Source organism: Schistocerca americana, chromosome 2 (assembly GCF_021461395.2).
Source record: "Schistocerca americana isolate TAMUIC-IGC-003095 chromosome 2, iqSchAmer2.1, whole genome shotgun sequence".
NCBI lineage: Eukaryota > Metazoa > Arthropoda > Insecta > Orthoptera > Acrididae > Schistocerca > Schistocerca americana.
Genome location: NC_060120.1, coordinates 652386307 through 652404072, shown reverse-complemented (window position 1 = coordinate 652404072; position 17766 = coordinate 652386307). Strand labels below are relative to the sequence as shown.

Sequence of the window (17766 nt, the reverse complement as noted above, 5' to 3'; positions counted from 1 at the left end):
CATTTTGGCATTAAAACCATGTGCACCTATACACAATGCCCTCTTGATATACACATGTAGAAGAATAATGCAAGTTTTGCAAAATGGGTTGTCACTTGTAACACAAGTTAAACACACAGAATATATAAGACATAAATGAAGCAGGACTTACCTAATACTTGTGCTTTGGCCTGTATTGTAGACAGTCCTTGGACATCATGCCAGTTGCTCTGCACCATGTTTACCCATTGAGCTGGTTTCACATCACGTACTGATAAGGCAGGCTTTGGTAACAAGAACTTCGTTTCTTTCATTGTTGGCAGATGTGTCATGTCAGCAGCACGATGCAGTAATGCAGCCATCTTAGCAATGTCATACTGAGGGCAAACAAAAATCACTCATTTGTACTTATGCCTTTTACAGAAAAACGCATCTTCTTCTGGTAATGTACCCATTCTTTCTCTGATCTAAATAATTCACACTAAACATAACACTTTGTGTATTTATCAACTTGCTTATTAGCCAGAATAAAGTCTTAAATATTACTTCAGTGATGAATATGACAGCTACGAAATATACCCAAAATGATTTTATTCAAAAGGATAGCCAGAAGTTCTGTACACTATCTTCTATAGCCATGGGTAATCTGGAGGGCAATAAGGTATTGTAAAACAATATAACAATGAAAGATTGAAGATAAAAAAAACACATTTGTAAAAAAATTCTTCGTCAAGTTGTAGATCGGAAACAGGAATAAGAATGGGAACTTGTAAAGGTGCTGGAGGTAATGAAATGATGCCCCATACCCAACATAAAGATACACATGGACACAGGAAACAGTAGGAAGTAACACTAGATCAATATCAAAGAATCAGACTCATAGTTCTCAATCAACTGTTTGGTGTTTATACGTCGAAGATGAGGGTGAATGTTGCAAAAATTAAAAAAAACAGATCACTTACGAGATGGTGGATACTAAGGTTCCAGTATCTGTTGGAAAATCAGTTTCCTTCTTAAGTTTGTTACTCTCTGTGTTGGTATGGTGGATCCAGATGACTTTTAAGTAGCGACATAAATTCTCAGAAATACAATATTAATTGTTAGAGCTAATTACTATATATGTTAGAATACAAACATTCATATTTGTGAACAAAGGTTTAATACACAACATATTTATTTAGAAAGGTTAATACATAACAGGTACAGCTTAGAATACACATATTTGTTTATAAGAAAACATATTATTTTTCTTTTAAATAGACCTCCAGTGTGTGCTCTTATGGATTCTTGCAATTTGTAGTATTACACTGAGCCAGTGATATGTGGTCTGAGGTCTGTTACTTTTATTTCTGTCTGTAATAACTGTGCTTGTTTCTTGTGTTGTGTTTATGTACATCATAACATTTGGGTGTGTCAACCTGATGGTTTACAGAAAATGTGATAGAGAAAGGTTGAGAAGTTTGGGAAGGTAGTTATGCTTACACCATAGCAATTCACTTCTAATCCACAATAATTCTGTGTGAAAGGAGATCATTTTTTTTGGTTTTGGATTGGATCTTTTTCGTGGAGTTTAGCAACAATACCTTAAGACAGTGTTTTTCAACCTTTCTGAATATGTGACCCCTTTCCAAGCAAAAGCCCCCAGAACCAAAATAAAAGTATGTCAGCAATTTCAAAGGCAATGTATTTAATTTTCTTTCTATTGATGATATACTGATCGAGAAATCAAGTGCAATGTGAAAAGAGGTCGCAATGCTCTGTGGGCAGAGATATAATTATATTCTTTGCTATGGTAGAGGCATGGGGGTGAGAAGAGGCAGCGGGGGCATGTCGCGCGTTTCTGGTCACTGCAAGTGTTTGCAAATTTGAACTCTTCAACAGGTTTAAATTAAATTCATATTCATTATTATAAGTAAGTACCAGATCTGAACGTGAGCAAATTTGCAAGGTGCTTTTGCAAAATCTTGTCACCCACATGTGATATTTATGCCATAGCAAACGATCGTCATAAACATACGTTACCAGCCATGCTGCAATGCCGCTGATACATTATGCCAAAATCATCAACAGATTTCAAATTCCCTTACAGCTATCTGGTCTTTGAGGTTCCTGAAACCAGTTGAAATTAATGCCAAGATGGTTCCCTGAAACAAGATATGGTTGACTGCATTCCTCATCCTAACTTTCTTCCCCTTGAAACTAAACTGATTCCATAATAAATCTTCCCTGCAATTTCATGTGCCAACTTTTTGTTATCCATCTAAGATACACAACATACCTGTTAGCCTCTATAGTACCACTTACAACATCATTTTATCTCTCGACTCTCATCCATTTGCGTGATGCAAAGGAAAAAATGCTTTATATGTTCTGCCACTACCACTTTACACTTTAAAGACCAGGGCTTTCAAACTCAAAAACTTGGAACTGGCTCTCTGACTGGTGCAATGCTCACGGTACCACTTTACTTTTGTCTCTTCATCCTTAGTTTTTCGCCTGCTATCTTCTTTGTCATACTTAAATTATTCAATTTCATTCTTTTCCTGCTTCTGCTCTCCATTGTTATTTCATTTTGCACATTTATACACATGTATTGTTATATTAAGTGATGGAAAATCCAGGATTGAATAATGACAATATCATGAAAAAAATACACTGCTGCTCACCATATAGCAGAGACATTGAGTCACAGACAGATACAACAAAAAGACTACTAAACATGTAAGCTTTTGGCCACAAAACGTTCTTATGAAATAGACAAGATAAACACACATATTCATGCAAACACTGCTCACACACACAGACGACCACTGCCTCTGCCTGCTGTGGCCAGACTGCGAATAACTGCACATGATGTGAGAAGCAATCTTGGAGGTGGGGGTAAGGAGGAGGCTGAGGTGGGAAGGCAGAAGAGCAAGGTACGGGTGGAGGATGGTAAAGTGCTGTTTGTGGGAGGAGGTGGAGGGAGGGTAGGGCAGCTAGGTGCAGTTGGGAGGTTAGAGGAAGGTAGGGGTGGGGGGATCAGAAAATGAGAGAAGTAAAAGGACTATGGATGCACTTGTGGAACAGAGGAGGCAGTGTAGTGGGAACAGTGAAGGGAATAGGTGGGTGAAGGACAATGACTAACCAAGTTTGAAGCCAGGAGGGTTGTGGTAATGTAGGGTGTATTGCAGAGAAAATTCCCACCTCTGCAATTCAGAAAAGCTGGTGTTGACAGGAAAGATCTAGGTGGCACAGACTGCAAAGCAGTCACTGACATGAAGAACATCGCATTGGGCAGCATGCTAACCAACTGGTTCAGCTGTTTCTTGGTCACAATTTGTTGGTGGCCATGCACGTGGACAGACTGCATGTAGGTAATCATGCCCACGTAAAATGAAGCACAGTGGTTGCAGTTAGTTTCACAGGTAGCCCTGCCTTTGATGGGATAGGAGATGCTTGTGACTGGACTAGAGTTGGTGGTGGCATGACTGGATTAGAGTAGGTGGTTGTGGGAGGATGTATGGAACAAGTCTTGCTATATGCTTCCATAAGCCCATAAACCAAAGCACCCAGAATGCCCTATTGTGGCTGGTTACTGTGCCCCCACTGAGAGAACCTCTGCTCTCATACATCAACACCTCTAGCTTATTACCTACAACCTACCCTCCTACCTCCACCGACTCTCAACTGTTTCCGTTCCTTTAGCACATGGTGCCCTGCTTGTCACTATTGATGCCACCTCCATTTACATTCCTAATGCCGTGGCCTAGCCGCTATTGTGCACTACCTTTCCCAATTCCCTATGGATTCCAAACCTACAACCTCCTCCCAGGTCACCACAACCAACTAAATCCTTACCCAAAAGTACTTCTCCTTTGAAGAAATTGTCTACAAACAAATCCAGGGGATGGCAATGGGCACCCACATGCACCACCCTACGGTAATCTATTCATGGCCCATCTAGAAAGAAACCTTCCTAGCCACCCAGAATCCCAAACCCCTCACCTGGTTCAGATTCATTGGTGATATCTTCGTGATCTGGATTGAGGGTAAGGATACCTTATCCACATTCCCTCCAGAACCTCAACACCTTCTCCCCCACTGGCTTCACCTGGTCCCCCTCAATCCAACAGTCCATCTTCCTCGATGTCTACCTCCATCTCAAAGATGGCTACATCAGTACTTCCATCCATATCAAACCTACCAACCACCAGCAATACCTCCACTTAGGCAGCTGCCACCATTCCATATTAAGAAGTCCCTTCAATACAGCCTAGCTGCCCATGGCGATTGCCTCTGTAATGACAAGCAGTTCATCTTGAAATATACCACAGGTCTTACTGAGAACCTTGTACAGAAACAGATCTCCCATGGCTTTTCTCTCCAGTCACCCACCACCTCCTAAAATCCTACCATCTGCTCACAGAGGAGCATTTCCTTGTGACTCAATGCCACTCAGGACTGGAGCACTGAATCACCTCCTCTGCCATTGTTTCGTCTACCTCCTGTTGTGCCCTGAAATGAGGAATGTTCTATTCACTATTTGCCCAGCCCCCTTCCCACAGTGGTATTCTGTTAACCATAGAACTTACACAATAACCTTGTCCATCCCTACACAACCTATGCTCCCAACCTCTTGCATCATTGCTCACATCCCTGTAATAGGACTAGATGCAAGACTTGACCCATACATCGTCCCACCACCACCACCTCCTCCAGTCCAGTCACAAGCAGCACCTATCCCATCAAAGGCAGGGATACCAGTAAAACCAGTCATGTGATCTACAAGCCAAGCTGTAAACACTGTGCTTCATTCTGCATGTGCATGACTACCAATAAGCTGTCTGTCCCCATGCATGGCCACTGACAAACTGAGGCCAAGAAACAGCTGGACCACCTCGTTGCTGAGCATGCTGCCCAATGCAACGTTCTTCATTTCAATAACTGCTTCACAACCTGTGCCATCTGGACCCTTCCTACCAATGTTAGCTTTCTTAAATAGCGCACGTGGGAACTCTCCCTGCAATATATCCTACATTTCCATAACAATCCTAGCTACAACCTTCGTTCATCATTGTCCTTCAACCACCAATCTCATTCCCTGTCCCCACTCCACAGCCTTCTATTTCACAAGAGCGCACACAGTCTATTTACTTCTCCTTTCCCACTGTCCCTCCCCCCTCCCCCCCCCAAACCCCTGATTACTGTCTAAACTCCCACCGCACCTAGCTGCCCTATCTTAGCTTCACCTTGTCCTTGTATGCTCCCACAAACAGCACTTTACCTTCCCCCATTCGTACCCTGCTCTCCCTCCCCCTCCTCACCCCAACCTCCTCCTTACCTCCACCACCCAAACTGCTTATTCCATCATGCACAGTTGCTCACAGTCTGGCCCTGGCGACCAGAGATAGTGGCATATTTGTGTGAGCTGTGTGTGTGTGTGTGTGTGTGTGTGTGTGTGTGTGTGTGTGTGTGTGTGTGTATTTCATAAGAAGGCCTTCTGGCTGAAAGCTTACGTGTTTAGTAGTCTTGTAGTTGTACCTGTCTACGACTCAATGTCTATGCTATATGGTGATTAGCAATCTATTCTTTTCATAATATTGTTATATTGTTTTGACCCTTCTTCTTGCTCTCAACTCTTTCTCTTTCTTTTCATATTCCTTATGAACATTTTAATCATTTCCATCTTCATCACGTTAATACATAAAATATACTTCTTTTACTTTTTATTTCATATTTCACGTATCAACTATGAACAGCAAATTATTAAAAATACTCTGTAATTTAACATTTGGTTCTCAGTATATTGATATTTTCTAATCTTTTCCTGTATTTTGCGCACCGTTTAACATTTGGTTTTAAACAAAGTTATCCTTTCCTTCATATGAATACAATGATATCTTTGCTTTCTCATATTTCATCATTTAATCTGGGTGAAAGCAATTTTTAAAACTTGCACAAATATTTCTCAGCTGGCATATGCATCAGCTAGTTGCAGTTATTCCTACTTCGCTGGCTGATAAGTGAACAGATGCTTCAAATATTTTTCATATTTACTATGTTTCATTCTTGACAAACTTCTTTCCTCACATCTGAGTGTTTCGAGCAGAGACTCCTAAGAAGACCATGAGAGGGTTCAAAATCCAATTTTTTCTTACTTTTAGTTGCCAACAATGAGACAGATGAGTTGCACAGTGGGTAAAAGAGGTCAGAGCATGTGACAAATACTCGTGTGTGAAAACAAAAATATGTAATTTGGAAAATATTGAAACCCATGATCAATAGTGCGCTCACTGTAACTTCCAAATATGTCTACACAGAGATCCTTTCTCTGTCCCCTCTGAATTACATACACTTACATTACCAGTAGAATTAAAATTACTCACAATGACATCTTGCTCCAATTGCTCTCCTGGCATCACCAACAAAAGTCCTTCTAGATAATCTGGTGCTATTTGGTTGAAAACTACTTCTATATAAAGATGGGAGTCAAGCCGTAGAGGGAAATGCCACACAGACCGGCAAAATATTAAGTAAAAAACCTGGAAGAATCACAAAAAATGGAAACATTATTAAAATGCCTAAGCCTATTTTCAACAATATCACTATTAGCTAATTAGAAAAAAAAACAGGCACTGAATGCACTTTTATGCATTTCTATGAAAATATCTACAAGAACGAAAACTGACAAAATAAAATCGGGTGATATGGATAATACGCATGAACACTTTCTGCTTTAAAAAGTCTTCTGGGTGTGTTTGACCATACTGCATTGAAATATTTTACATTTTTACTATTGTTTCAAATAGCTTATACTCATAAATAATGCAGTCAGATGAAAATTTCTTTAAGTTTGGCCACTACTTCTACTTTCACTGCACCAGCGAGGTATGTTCAGGTGCCATGGGCGGGTGTCTGATGTCCTACAGGATTTTGCTGCAGATGCCTTTAATCTTAACATGCTGCCTCTGCTGGATGTTAGCTGTAGTATCAATCACTCACGACAGGGTAGCTGATGCCTTGTCCATCACCCAACTGAGTGGCCATGCAGCAAAGGCGAATACTGGCATCTGTTTCTCGGTGTTGGCTTCCCCCTCCTTCTGCTACATGACTTGGGTCGTGGTGGAGGCAGGCTCCTCTTCTGTATGAACACATAGGTCATGCATAAGTGCCGTGTGTAGTTGCCGCAGCTGATGGCAGGGTTCCTCCATTTCAGCAGACAGGGCAGCCCTGAAAGCAGCCCTCTCTTCCTCCATGATGGCTCTGAAGCCCAGAGTGGCCTCCTCAGTAGTGGCAGATAGTGTGGAGCGCATGTCAGTGACTTGCAGCACCTGCCTCCCCTCTGTTGGCAGCCAGTCCCTCACCACCACTGCTACTGGTGGGATATTCCGTCCGTTCACAGTCAACAGCAGCTCTTGTCATCTCCTCATGTACTGGTTGTGTTGTCTTGGGTGCCAGAATCTTTCAGCACCTTCTCCATTGAGGGTGTTTATTATTGGTCATGATGTTGTCTGTTGCCCGGCTTTGGCCACACAAAGAGCACATGTCAGTGCCTCTTCTTTTCTTCTGTCACAAGCACAGCTGTCATATCTGCCTGAGCACTCGATGTATTTCAGGGCAATGCCACTTGTACAGTGATGAGAAACATCAGTGGATTCCTCCTGTTTGTCTGGGTACGCCGTTTGACTGCTATAGCCCTGCAACCAGCTGCCTTCTTCGGCCGCCACTCACTGCCTATCCAAGGCAGCACATGGAGGAGCACCTTGGTCATCTTCCAGAACTGCTTTATTGGTGTCTTCTTCTTCTTGTGCACCTCTATGTAGGTGACCACACTGGTCATGTGCCCCGTAGTCAGCCATGCTCTCTGCCAGAATCTATGGCAACTGACTCAAGACCAAGATCAAGATTGCAGCAGCTCAACATCTTGTCATACAGCTTGTTCCATCTATGCCTATGCATTGGTTGAAGAGAGGAGGGACTAGTGTATGACTGTCACCTTTCTTCTTGGAGGGATCAACAAGTTCACACAGCAGCACTGCTGATAGCCCTTTCACTGAGTTGGCTTTCTCTCCTGCTCATCTCCCTTTACCCATGCTGCAGCGTGAAATGACGGCAAATTTTGCTTATGTCGTAAAAGTGAAGACAATGAAAATTGTGCATATTTCACAGTCACCAGCAACACGAGGAAACCTTCCCAGCTCTCTTCAGTCTCAACAGGGAAGTGCACAATGGCAACGATGGCTTGCTTTGATTGCTCAAGCTCAACTGCTCTCTACCCCTCTCGTGCTGTCCATGTGCCATACATCTATTAGCTGTGGTTGCGTATTCTTCATTTTTGTTTGTAATCCTTGAAAGGTTCAACCAGGTATGTATCTCCTAGCTTGTGTAATTCATGTGTATTTTTAAGTAAAATATTCTATTTTAAGCCTTCTTATCTGAATCTAATTGTTACTGTTGTTTTTTACCAAACAGTTTCTACCATCAGCCTAACAAAGGAATGTCTGTGGGTTTACCAAGAGAACTGTGAATAACATTTATAATTTGTTTTCATCTAAGAAAAATGAAATGGCAATTGAAGTATCATTTTCACAGTCCACACAACATTGCTTAGGATATTTGCATGTTTTAGTCAATGTGAACATAAAAATAAAGTTGTTTTAATATTTCTATATAAAAAAATAAGCAGGAAACAGTACTTTCAAAATAATATATGACAGCAACATTCAAAGCCAGCACAGTGAAAGCCAAAGAAATAATTGTCTCTACCATCATTAAAGCAAGTCAAGGAGGAAAATAAAATTAAAAATGAGGATTACTTTCATTATTAATATAATATTTCATGACATCTGTAGGAAGAAGCTGAATATATGTCTCTGAAAATACCTGCTGGTTTTTGTGGAGTTCTGTGGTCACATCAAGCACATATTCTTCACGTGCCAGTGGCATTGTAAATGTATCCCCTTCTACTATACAGTACAATGAGAACTCATCCATTTCTGCTGGAGACTGTACATTTATCATAGCACACATCTCCTCGATCACATCCTGAAAATAAAATATTGGTAGCCTGAATAATAACTGTTGAAACAACAACATGTGTATTCTTTCATTATGTGTGAATACTACACCCATGAATGTACAAATAATCACACAGTTAACATTCGCCAAGTTGATTCCTCTGTTAGCATGTATGAGAGATTATTCACTTTCTTACACATTGTTAGCCAGTCTGTATTGTCACAGCCAAGACTACTTCAAGAAGACTGGATGAAAACTGATAACTTAAGTAAAAAATGATAAAATGTGTCTGATTAATTATTAAAACTATATTATAAGAAAAAACTAATCCTGAAAATTATTAAATTTATGAAGCAACTGACAGAATGGTTATTATTTGCCCTGAGGTGGCACTGCGTCTCATACAGCCAACAGATAAACACAGTTGCTTTATGTATCCACTGGCTGTTACACATCATGAAGTTTAGTACTGGCTAGACCATCTGGTGCCTGTAATTATTTTAATTTCACTTTCTGTTGTTTTCGGAAATGGATACAGTGTGATTCTCACAATGCAATATAACATAAATCAAACAACAATGATATAAAAAAAAGGAAACAAAATATAGACATATTATGCTCATGAGCAATGGAATTAGAGACATCTATACTTTTGTCCTGATGATAGCAGCAACAGCGTGGATTCAATAAGACTCTGAAGCACTGGAGAGCCATCTTCAACATTCAGTACTCAACCATTGCTCACAATTCATGTAGATTGGTCACAGCTGGATCCAATTCCAAGATCAGACAGTTGGTTTCTGTATTGTTTGCTGGTGAAAGATAATGTCACACACATCAGAGGTGCCATTCTCACCCCATTTAAATATCTTCTACATGAGACTACATCCACCACATGCCTAAAAGTTACCCTCTTGGCAAATAGGATGCATAGACTCACATGGGTTTTGACACAGTAATACTTTGCCAATGCATATACCAATACATAAAATGACTTTTTCCAGGCTTCAAACATCCTACGCTGGTGTTCCACAGTCCATGCTCATCTCTGTGCTCTCCGACATTCAGTAAGTAGAGATACATTTGTGTGATGTAGCACTTATCTACTCCACAGCAAGGTGGTAGTTCTCAGTAATATGGTTGTTTTCTAGCCCTACATGGGTATATGATTTGCTTCAATGTGATGCATCAGCAAGGTGGCAGTTCTGAATGGTATGGTTGTTTTCTACCTCTACGTTGGTATATGATTTTTCGTATCAGCACCAATTTTTCCCAGGTCAGGCCTACTCATAATGCTTCCTTGAAACAATGGCACACAGAGAGTCCAGTACCTGCAGGTATGAGTGTCTCATGTGCCAGGCATGCACAAACTGATTATGATTGTAAGTGTCAATATCATCTGTGTTAACAAGCCTGCCAGATGAGTTTCATGCTGACATCCAGTATAAGAGATCTGACAAGATCCTTGTCACACAACATCCCAAACTACTCCATTTATTGTCATAACTTGTGTACTCTTTCTCCAATGAAGCATTTACTTCTAGTTCAACAATATAACGAAAAGCTATATTGCTACTCACCATAAAGATTACATGTTGATTAGCAGACAGGCGCACCAAAAAGACATACACATTAGCTTTTGGGCAAATCCTTTGTTGGAAAAGGGAATATACACACACTGCCTTCTCTGGCAATGTGTACTGGAATGCCATTCCGATACGAGCCGCTGGAGATGACAGTCATGGGTGCAAAATGTGTGCTTGCTTCTGTGCATGAATGTGTGTGTGTGTGTGTGTGTGTGTTTCCAATTTCTGATGAAGGCTTAAGTCAAAAGATAATGTGTAAGTGCCTTTTTATTGTGTCTGTCTGCTACTTAACATGTCATCTTTACTGTGAGTAGCAATCTATCTTTTCATTACATAGTTGATATTCAACCTGGAGTTTCGATTGTTTGATTTTACTTCTAAATCAGTTACTTATGACTATATATTTACTGTACTTGTTTTCACAACTAACTGACTGTTTACAAAACGGCAAAAAAAGGACAAGCTAAAAGTGCTATACAGGAAGAGCAATGTTATCTAAGATCTGGAGGTTTGGTGGAGTTATCGGCTGTACATTTTCTGAAAGACTATTCCAGTATTAAAATGAAGTTTTGCTGGGCAATTATATGAAAACAAAACCAGAATAGTTAGATGGACAGCTGAACACTGCTTCCTTAATCAATAGGGACCTCGCCTCCACTCTCTTACTCACACACACACACACACACACACACACACACACACACACACACACACAACACACTTCTTTAATAAGCATTCCTCAGATGATGGGACAAAAATAGTGACATACTTGAACAACTGTAGTGCACTTGGTGTTTACAACTCGTTCTGTGCCTCCAGGTAAGCGGTATATCTGTCGTTTTGAGTTGCGTCCTGCACTGATAGCAGTAATTTCCTCTACACTTGGAACATTTTTTCGACCACCATATTTAAAAGTTTTACGTAGGTTATGCAGGCACACAGTTGCAGTACCTGTAACATTACAACCATTGCAATTAAAAGAAATCGTCATGTGTGGTAAGGGCATTAGTTTTATTATTAGCTATTATATTTTTCATATACGTCTAAGCAAGAAAAAATACATGATTTGACACATTCATGATTCCTTTTATATAAGCCATTCTTGTCCTCTGCATTTCATTTCCTGTTTTAAACTGAAGGACTGTGAAATACAATGTAAGTGATGTTATCATAATTTCTGTTTTTGAATTGTTTTTATACAAATGAAGACTAGGGAATTATTAATCAATATTGAATGGTTCGATACACACATATGGATTCTGAAGAGTAGGCATTCTGACAATATCATAGCAAACCCAAAATTTCAAAATCCTAGCCCCCCCCCCCACCCCCCTATTTTTCTATTCTTTTAAAACCTGATCCAAGCTTATCAGTTGTTTCTCACAACATCTTTTCCTATCAGTCTTGATGAGGACTAACATCAAACGTTGTGGACTGAGAAAAAAAAGCAGTGTCATCTGTGTGGCAGGAGAGCGAAAAAAGATGTAGATGTCTATTCCTTTCTATTTCAGCCCTACAGTAAACTATTTTTGGTTCCACAAGTTCACTATATGTATGTGCTACAATATAGTGAAATTAACAGTCTGAGTTAACAGGCTATCTTTTTATTGTTATTTAATTTCAGCTGCTAAACCCTTCAAAAATATTAACATATGAAGTTGTTTAGCATTTCCACCTGTTTTTGATACCTGAATAGCACTATGGAAATTCTTTTTACTAAAATCATGTGTACTGCAGATCAGCTGAAGTGCCATTTGGGAGGAGAATCACAATTATTCCACTCTCATGTTCCCTTGTCCTTTAATTGACAATAAGAAACCTTCCCCTTGGTATGTGACTATAAATGCATGATGCTGTTGTAGTGTCATTTCTACTGCAAACACTGGCCAAACAGTATCACACCGAAATACTGATTACTAACGAGACAACTATCAGTAACATGGTTATGTGGCAACACTGTCCTTCATTAATTCAACTGCCATCAGCATGGCTTTTGTTCATGATGAAAATGGAGCTGTGGCTGCTACTTTGAACAATACTGAGGGACTGCAGATAAGGGCAGCTGGGTGTCGAAGAAAATATACAATCTGACTGAAGACTTCCCGTTTCTTGTAGCTGAGGTCTGAGGTGAGAAGTCAGAGAAAAATGCCAAAAGTGGATGGGATATCTTGTTTACTTGCTTCCCTACAGGAGAAAGGAATAGAAGAAGGGAGTGAATAGTTCCACATTAAAAATGTCTTACCATTTGAACTGCAAAAAAGTTAACAACATAGCTTATTAATCAAAAATTACTACTGTACAATGGAAATTTACTATGGAGATCAATCATGTAGCAGGAGATAACTTATTACATTTTGTTCCACATTTACAATAAAATACAGGCGCTACTGTATATTGTCAATATGAAGAAGAGGAATTGCATATCTTATGAGGAAGAGATCAGTCATTAAACCATTATGTACAGGAATGAAATCATTAATAAAATCATTAATACAGCCACAAACCCAAAAATATATCGTTTATCAATCAAACAGGCAATATATCTGATGTATAAGAATCACATGACTACTTGTTATGTGCTCAACATATCTTCAGAAAACTTAGTTATGTCTTACTTTGAATTCTCATTAATAGAAACGGCACCAAGTTGCGCAATATGAATCTACATTGTTTCAGACCATCAGTGAGTAAAATATAAAGCTTCTCATTACAGCCATGTGCCACCATAAATTTGATTCATCTCCAGTACATAGAAAAACTTTTCACACTTTACTAACCTTGCACAGTCATATACTATTTGACAATGACCTCTCAACATGTACAACCTTCATTGTCGATGTGTACCATAGTCACAGAACACAATGCAGAAATATCACTCCAAAAACATCACAAAGTGTTCATTAGCAGGATTAAAAGTATAATACTTACCATGGTATGCTCTTCTCTTATCATAAGCAGCTGTTTCAAGATATTTAAATAGATAAGGTCGAAGTACATCCGAACACACAAAATATGCAGCCACTATACTAAAAAGCCTCCAGCCACGTTGGCAAGAGTCTGGCCTTGTTGACTTATTGTTGGTGGTCTGCTTCATGAGTTGACAGTAGACCTCATCACGTAACTGCTCATGTTTGTGACAATGCTGGAAAAAAATTAAAAACATTCATTGTTGATCTTAATTATTCTGGTTACCAGTCTTTAGGAAACAGAGAGGCACCAGCATTATATGAAACAGATGTTTACACCTGTCCGTTTCACAACTGTCATAAGTGGCTCAGTCATGTAATTAAATGCAAACTTTTATTCTGCCAACAATTAAACAAAATATTCACTACCTGACAGATTAAAAGTAAGTGCTGGACCAAGATTTGACTCTGGACCCTATGAGTTCTAGCTCCAGTCTGCCATACAGTTGTGATCTAACAGGATATTTCACTATTGCATGGAATTTGCTGCAGAGTGAGTGATTCTTTCCAAAAATATTACTTACTAATATCTTCAACAATATCTTCTTCTTTGTGTTAATGGACTGGATCATTAACATAAAGCAGAAACATGATTGTACAAATAATATCAACACACAATGCACATGCCTCTTTTGTTGCTCTATTAGTGACTTGTAAACTCAGCTGTAAGATGACTGGTAGTATGTCATTGTAAGTACACAAACTAAAATAACATCCATCTTCAAATCAAAACAAAGCTACCTCTTCATGTTTACAGTTATTCTATAACAATGAAGAACAATGACAGTGTGCGAAGCTTCCTGGCAGATTAAAACTGTGTGCCGGACTGAGACTCGAACTCAGGACCTTTGCCTTTCGTGGGCAAGTGCTCTACCAACTGAGCTACCCAAGCACGAATTTTACTTCCACCAGTACCTCATCTCCTAGCCTCCAAACTTCACAGATGTTCTCCTGTGAGTTCGAGTCTCAGTCCAGTACACAGTTTTAATCTGCCAGGAAGTTTCAAATCTGTGCACACTCCGCTGCAGAGCGAAAATTTCATACTGACAGTGTGTGTTTACTAAATGAACTAAACAGAAATTTTTATGCTCACTGTCACTACAGCAGGAATGGTTTAGATTTCTACAGCAGATTACATAGATGTAGTGATGCATGTATAAAAAGCAATGAGGCTGACACTGGTAATTAATTGCTGAACATTATTTTATTTTCAATTTGTTCTCCAACAAGTGGTAACATGCTGTTACAGCCTTTAACATGAGTCTTAGAGTTATAGAAGAATTATTTTTTTTGTTAATTGTACAGTTTGATATAATTATGTTTAGTTTGTGAAGCAATATCCTCTCAGAAAAAAATCTCGTAGTAATCTGTTCTACATCACAATGTTTTTGCTCTATCTATGGCTGGGACCAGCATAATAGCAATAAATGGTTAAAATTAAATAACATAATGGTTAAAACAACAAAATGCTAGGGGAACTAGGCTTACTGTTTATTGCAGGACTGCAAAATCAATTTTGACATTAAATCTGATGTACAAAGCAAAGCTAATTAACAAGTGAACAAAGACACTGACTCAATCAATTTATTTTCTGTAGATTGGAGTGTAGTATGGATGAGTTCATTAACTTAGGCTACTCATAAAGTATAATTTATATAGCACTAGCCTAAGAGAAAAGGAGCAAATCCATGTACGGATTAGTGACGAGTGGTACACAAACCAGGCTCAATGTGGTTTTTAGTTGAATGCTTGGCTATTTCCCCAGTTCCACTTAACACCATAACATACACAGTTCATTATAAGATCATACAGAACTTGTGACATCAATACCTTTCATCGCCTTATATTATGTAGTGTTAGGAAGAGCACAAGAATCAAGCACCATATCCATAATGATGAAAGACTTATCAAATGAGGACTCTAGACATCAGTATCTTATAAATAATGACAAAAAAAAATGAAGTTTGAATATGATTATTAAGACCTGTCCATGAATCTACAGTCAATATTTGCAAAGATTTAAAGCTTTTAGCAACCAGCGGAAAAATGTGCCTATCACAACACAAAAAAAGGCAAATATGCACCTATTTAAAAGATCTTGACTGAAAAGTGGGGTACCAGTTACCTCATTCTACCTTCTTCAGCATCTTTAAAATTTTGGCATGCAAACATATTCACACTCTTTTTAATGTGCAAGTCGCCTCCAACTACTACAAGCTCTCCAAACTGTTAAGTCCATCCAAACCCACTTGCCCATTCTCACTCACTCACTCAGCCGAATTGATTGTTATTATCTCAGTGTTTCTCTGTCACCATCTCCTGTCTCACAGCTGCAGTCTCCTTTGCTCTGTCCTGCTACTACTGTCTCCTCCTACTGTCACAGTCTACTTCTCAGTCTTTATTGCTGCTACCATCTCATTCATTCCTTCCCACTGCTGCTGTCTCTTCTCCAATGTCATTGTCATACACTCTTGTCTCTTTTCATCACTGGTTCTCACCCACTTCCACATTCTCCTTCTCTGTACTGGTATTGTCTCCTTCACTCTGTCACGGTCGCTGTCATTGTCAATTATCTTCCACTGCCACAGTGTCCCTGTCTTTCTTTCATACTGCAATGTCTCCTTCATTCTTTCTATAAAATAACCACAGTCTACTGTCTTCCAGTATTTATCACTTTTCCATCTCTTTCCCAGTGCCACTGTCTCCTCTTCTCTTAGCATAAAAAAGCAGGAATATATTCACATGTCAAAATTTTTGGGAAATTTTTAAAGATGCTGAGGAAGGTAGAATGAGGCAATGGTACCTCATTTTTCAGTCAGGGTCTTTTAAAACATGAACCTATTAGCCTTTTTTGTGCTTCCATAGGAGCATTTTTCAGCTGGTTCCCTTCTCCTTCCTGCCGCAGCAGGCCATGTCCCTCATACGAAAATAACTTTATGGTTTGGTAAAATTTTGATATTTACTTATGTGAAACTGAAATAACATTAAACTAATTTTACACTTCACTCTGGGTTTTATGTACACAAAAATTTTGTGCTTACCAGAACCCTTCTGATGATAACGGTGTCACTTTACAGCATATTTTTCTTTGCTACGTCACTTTATTATCTACATTTTTTTGCCTCACACCGGATTTTACATGCATATTTTCGTATACCAGCAGAGCAACACTGAACATCCGTATCTCGAAAATGGATAAAGATTCAGAGAAATTGTCAAGGTTGTTTGAGATCGGGATCTTACAAATATATTGTAAAAGTTTCAGTCATTTGTTGTGGATAGCCATCTTGGAATCTGCAGCTCAGTTTAAGTATCCAAAAACCATGTTTTTGGGGTGTTTCTTGATAATGGATAAAGATTTTTGAAAAGACGATAATGGCACTTCTAGATAAATGCCTACAGAATACATCATTAAAATCTGAGCAATTTGTTGTGGTTAATTATTTACATACCCACTGCTGATGACAAAAAATGGTGAAAACACTTTTTTTTTCCAGGACCGCCTCCATAAGCCCCGTAAGGTGCCCTGTAGACCACATTTAATGCACAAATAGCCAACCAATTTGCTCATTTGCCTAAGCTGGAGGAAGTGTGTGATATTCAAATTTTGACTCTGTACTGTAGGATCTTTGTAGTAAGACGATCCTTTTGTTGGGTATACAAATGGTCCCTAACCCAAGGGATTGACCCTGCCTTCCTACCAACAACAGAATCCAAGGTATGAGCCCTAAAAAAATTCCATTTTTATGCACAGCATTTTGGAAAATATTGGTAGTGCATGCAGTCACATAACACCTACCACTTATAGTGGCACCTTACAAAAAACAAGTCATATTATGCACACCACAGAGAACAAACATAAAACTTAAGAATCCTAATTTTTGTTTTATTTTATTTCTATGGAATGCTGTCAGACAATAATTAAGAGTTCCGTGAACACGCAAGAGTTTTGAATATTTTCATGCTACTTTCAGTTTAATTAATTATTTTAATTCCTTTGATCTCAAATGGAAGAAAAAATCAAGCTCATACAACATGAGAACTGATTTCATCACTTTTAGTGTGGGCACTGAAGCACAGTAGTGTGATGTTCATCAAGTTACATTCTGTTTCTTTTTAAAGTCTTGCCTAATACAAAACTGGCTTTCCAACTATGTTAGTTTCAGAAAGATATGTAAGCTGTCACTTAAGTGCAATACACTACGAGTAGTAAAGGCATTCCATATGGAATGAGT

General features: G+C 39.1%; 1 protein-coding gene across 1 annotated transcript in view; it reads right to left on the bottom strand.

The window, feature by feature from the left end:
- The window catches only part of LOC124589362 (unconventional myosin-XV), a 931914-nt gene that overhangs the window by 16787 nt on the left and 897361 nt on the right, over positions 1 to 17766 (bottom strand). The window contains exons 52-56 of the mRNA XM_047131550.1: positions 13494 to 13707; positions 11335 to 11516; positions 8845 to 9006; positions 6348 to 6503; positions 152 to 356 (exon numbers count right to left, since the gene is read on the bottom strand). Coding sequence (XP_046987506.1) covers positions 152 to 356; positions 6348 to 6503; positions 8845 to 9006; positions 11335 to 11516; positions 13494 to 13707 — 919 coding nt within the window. The remainder of the gene's footprint in view (positions 1 to 151; positions 357 to 6347; positions 6504 to 8844; positions 9007 to 11334; positions 11517 to 13493; positions 13708 to 17766) is intronic.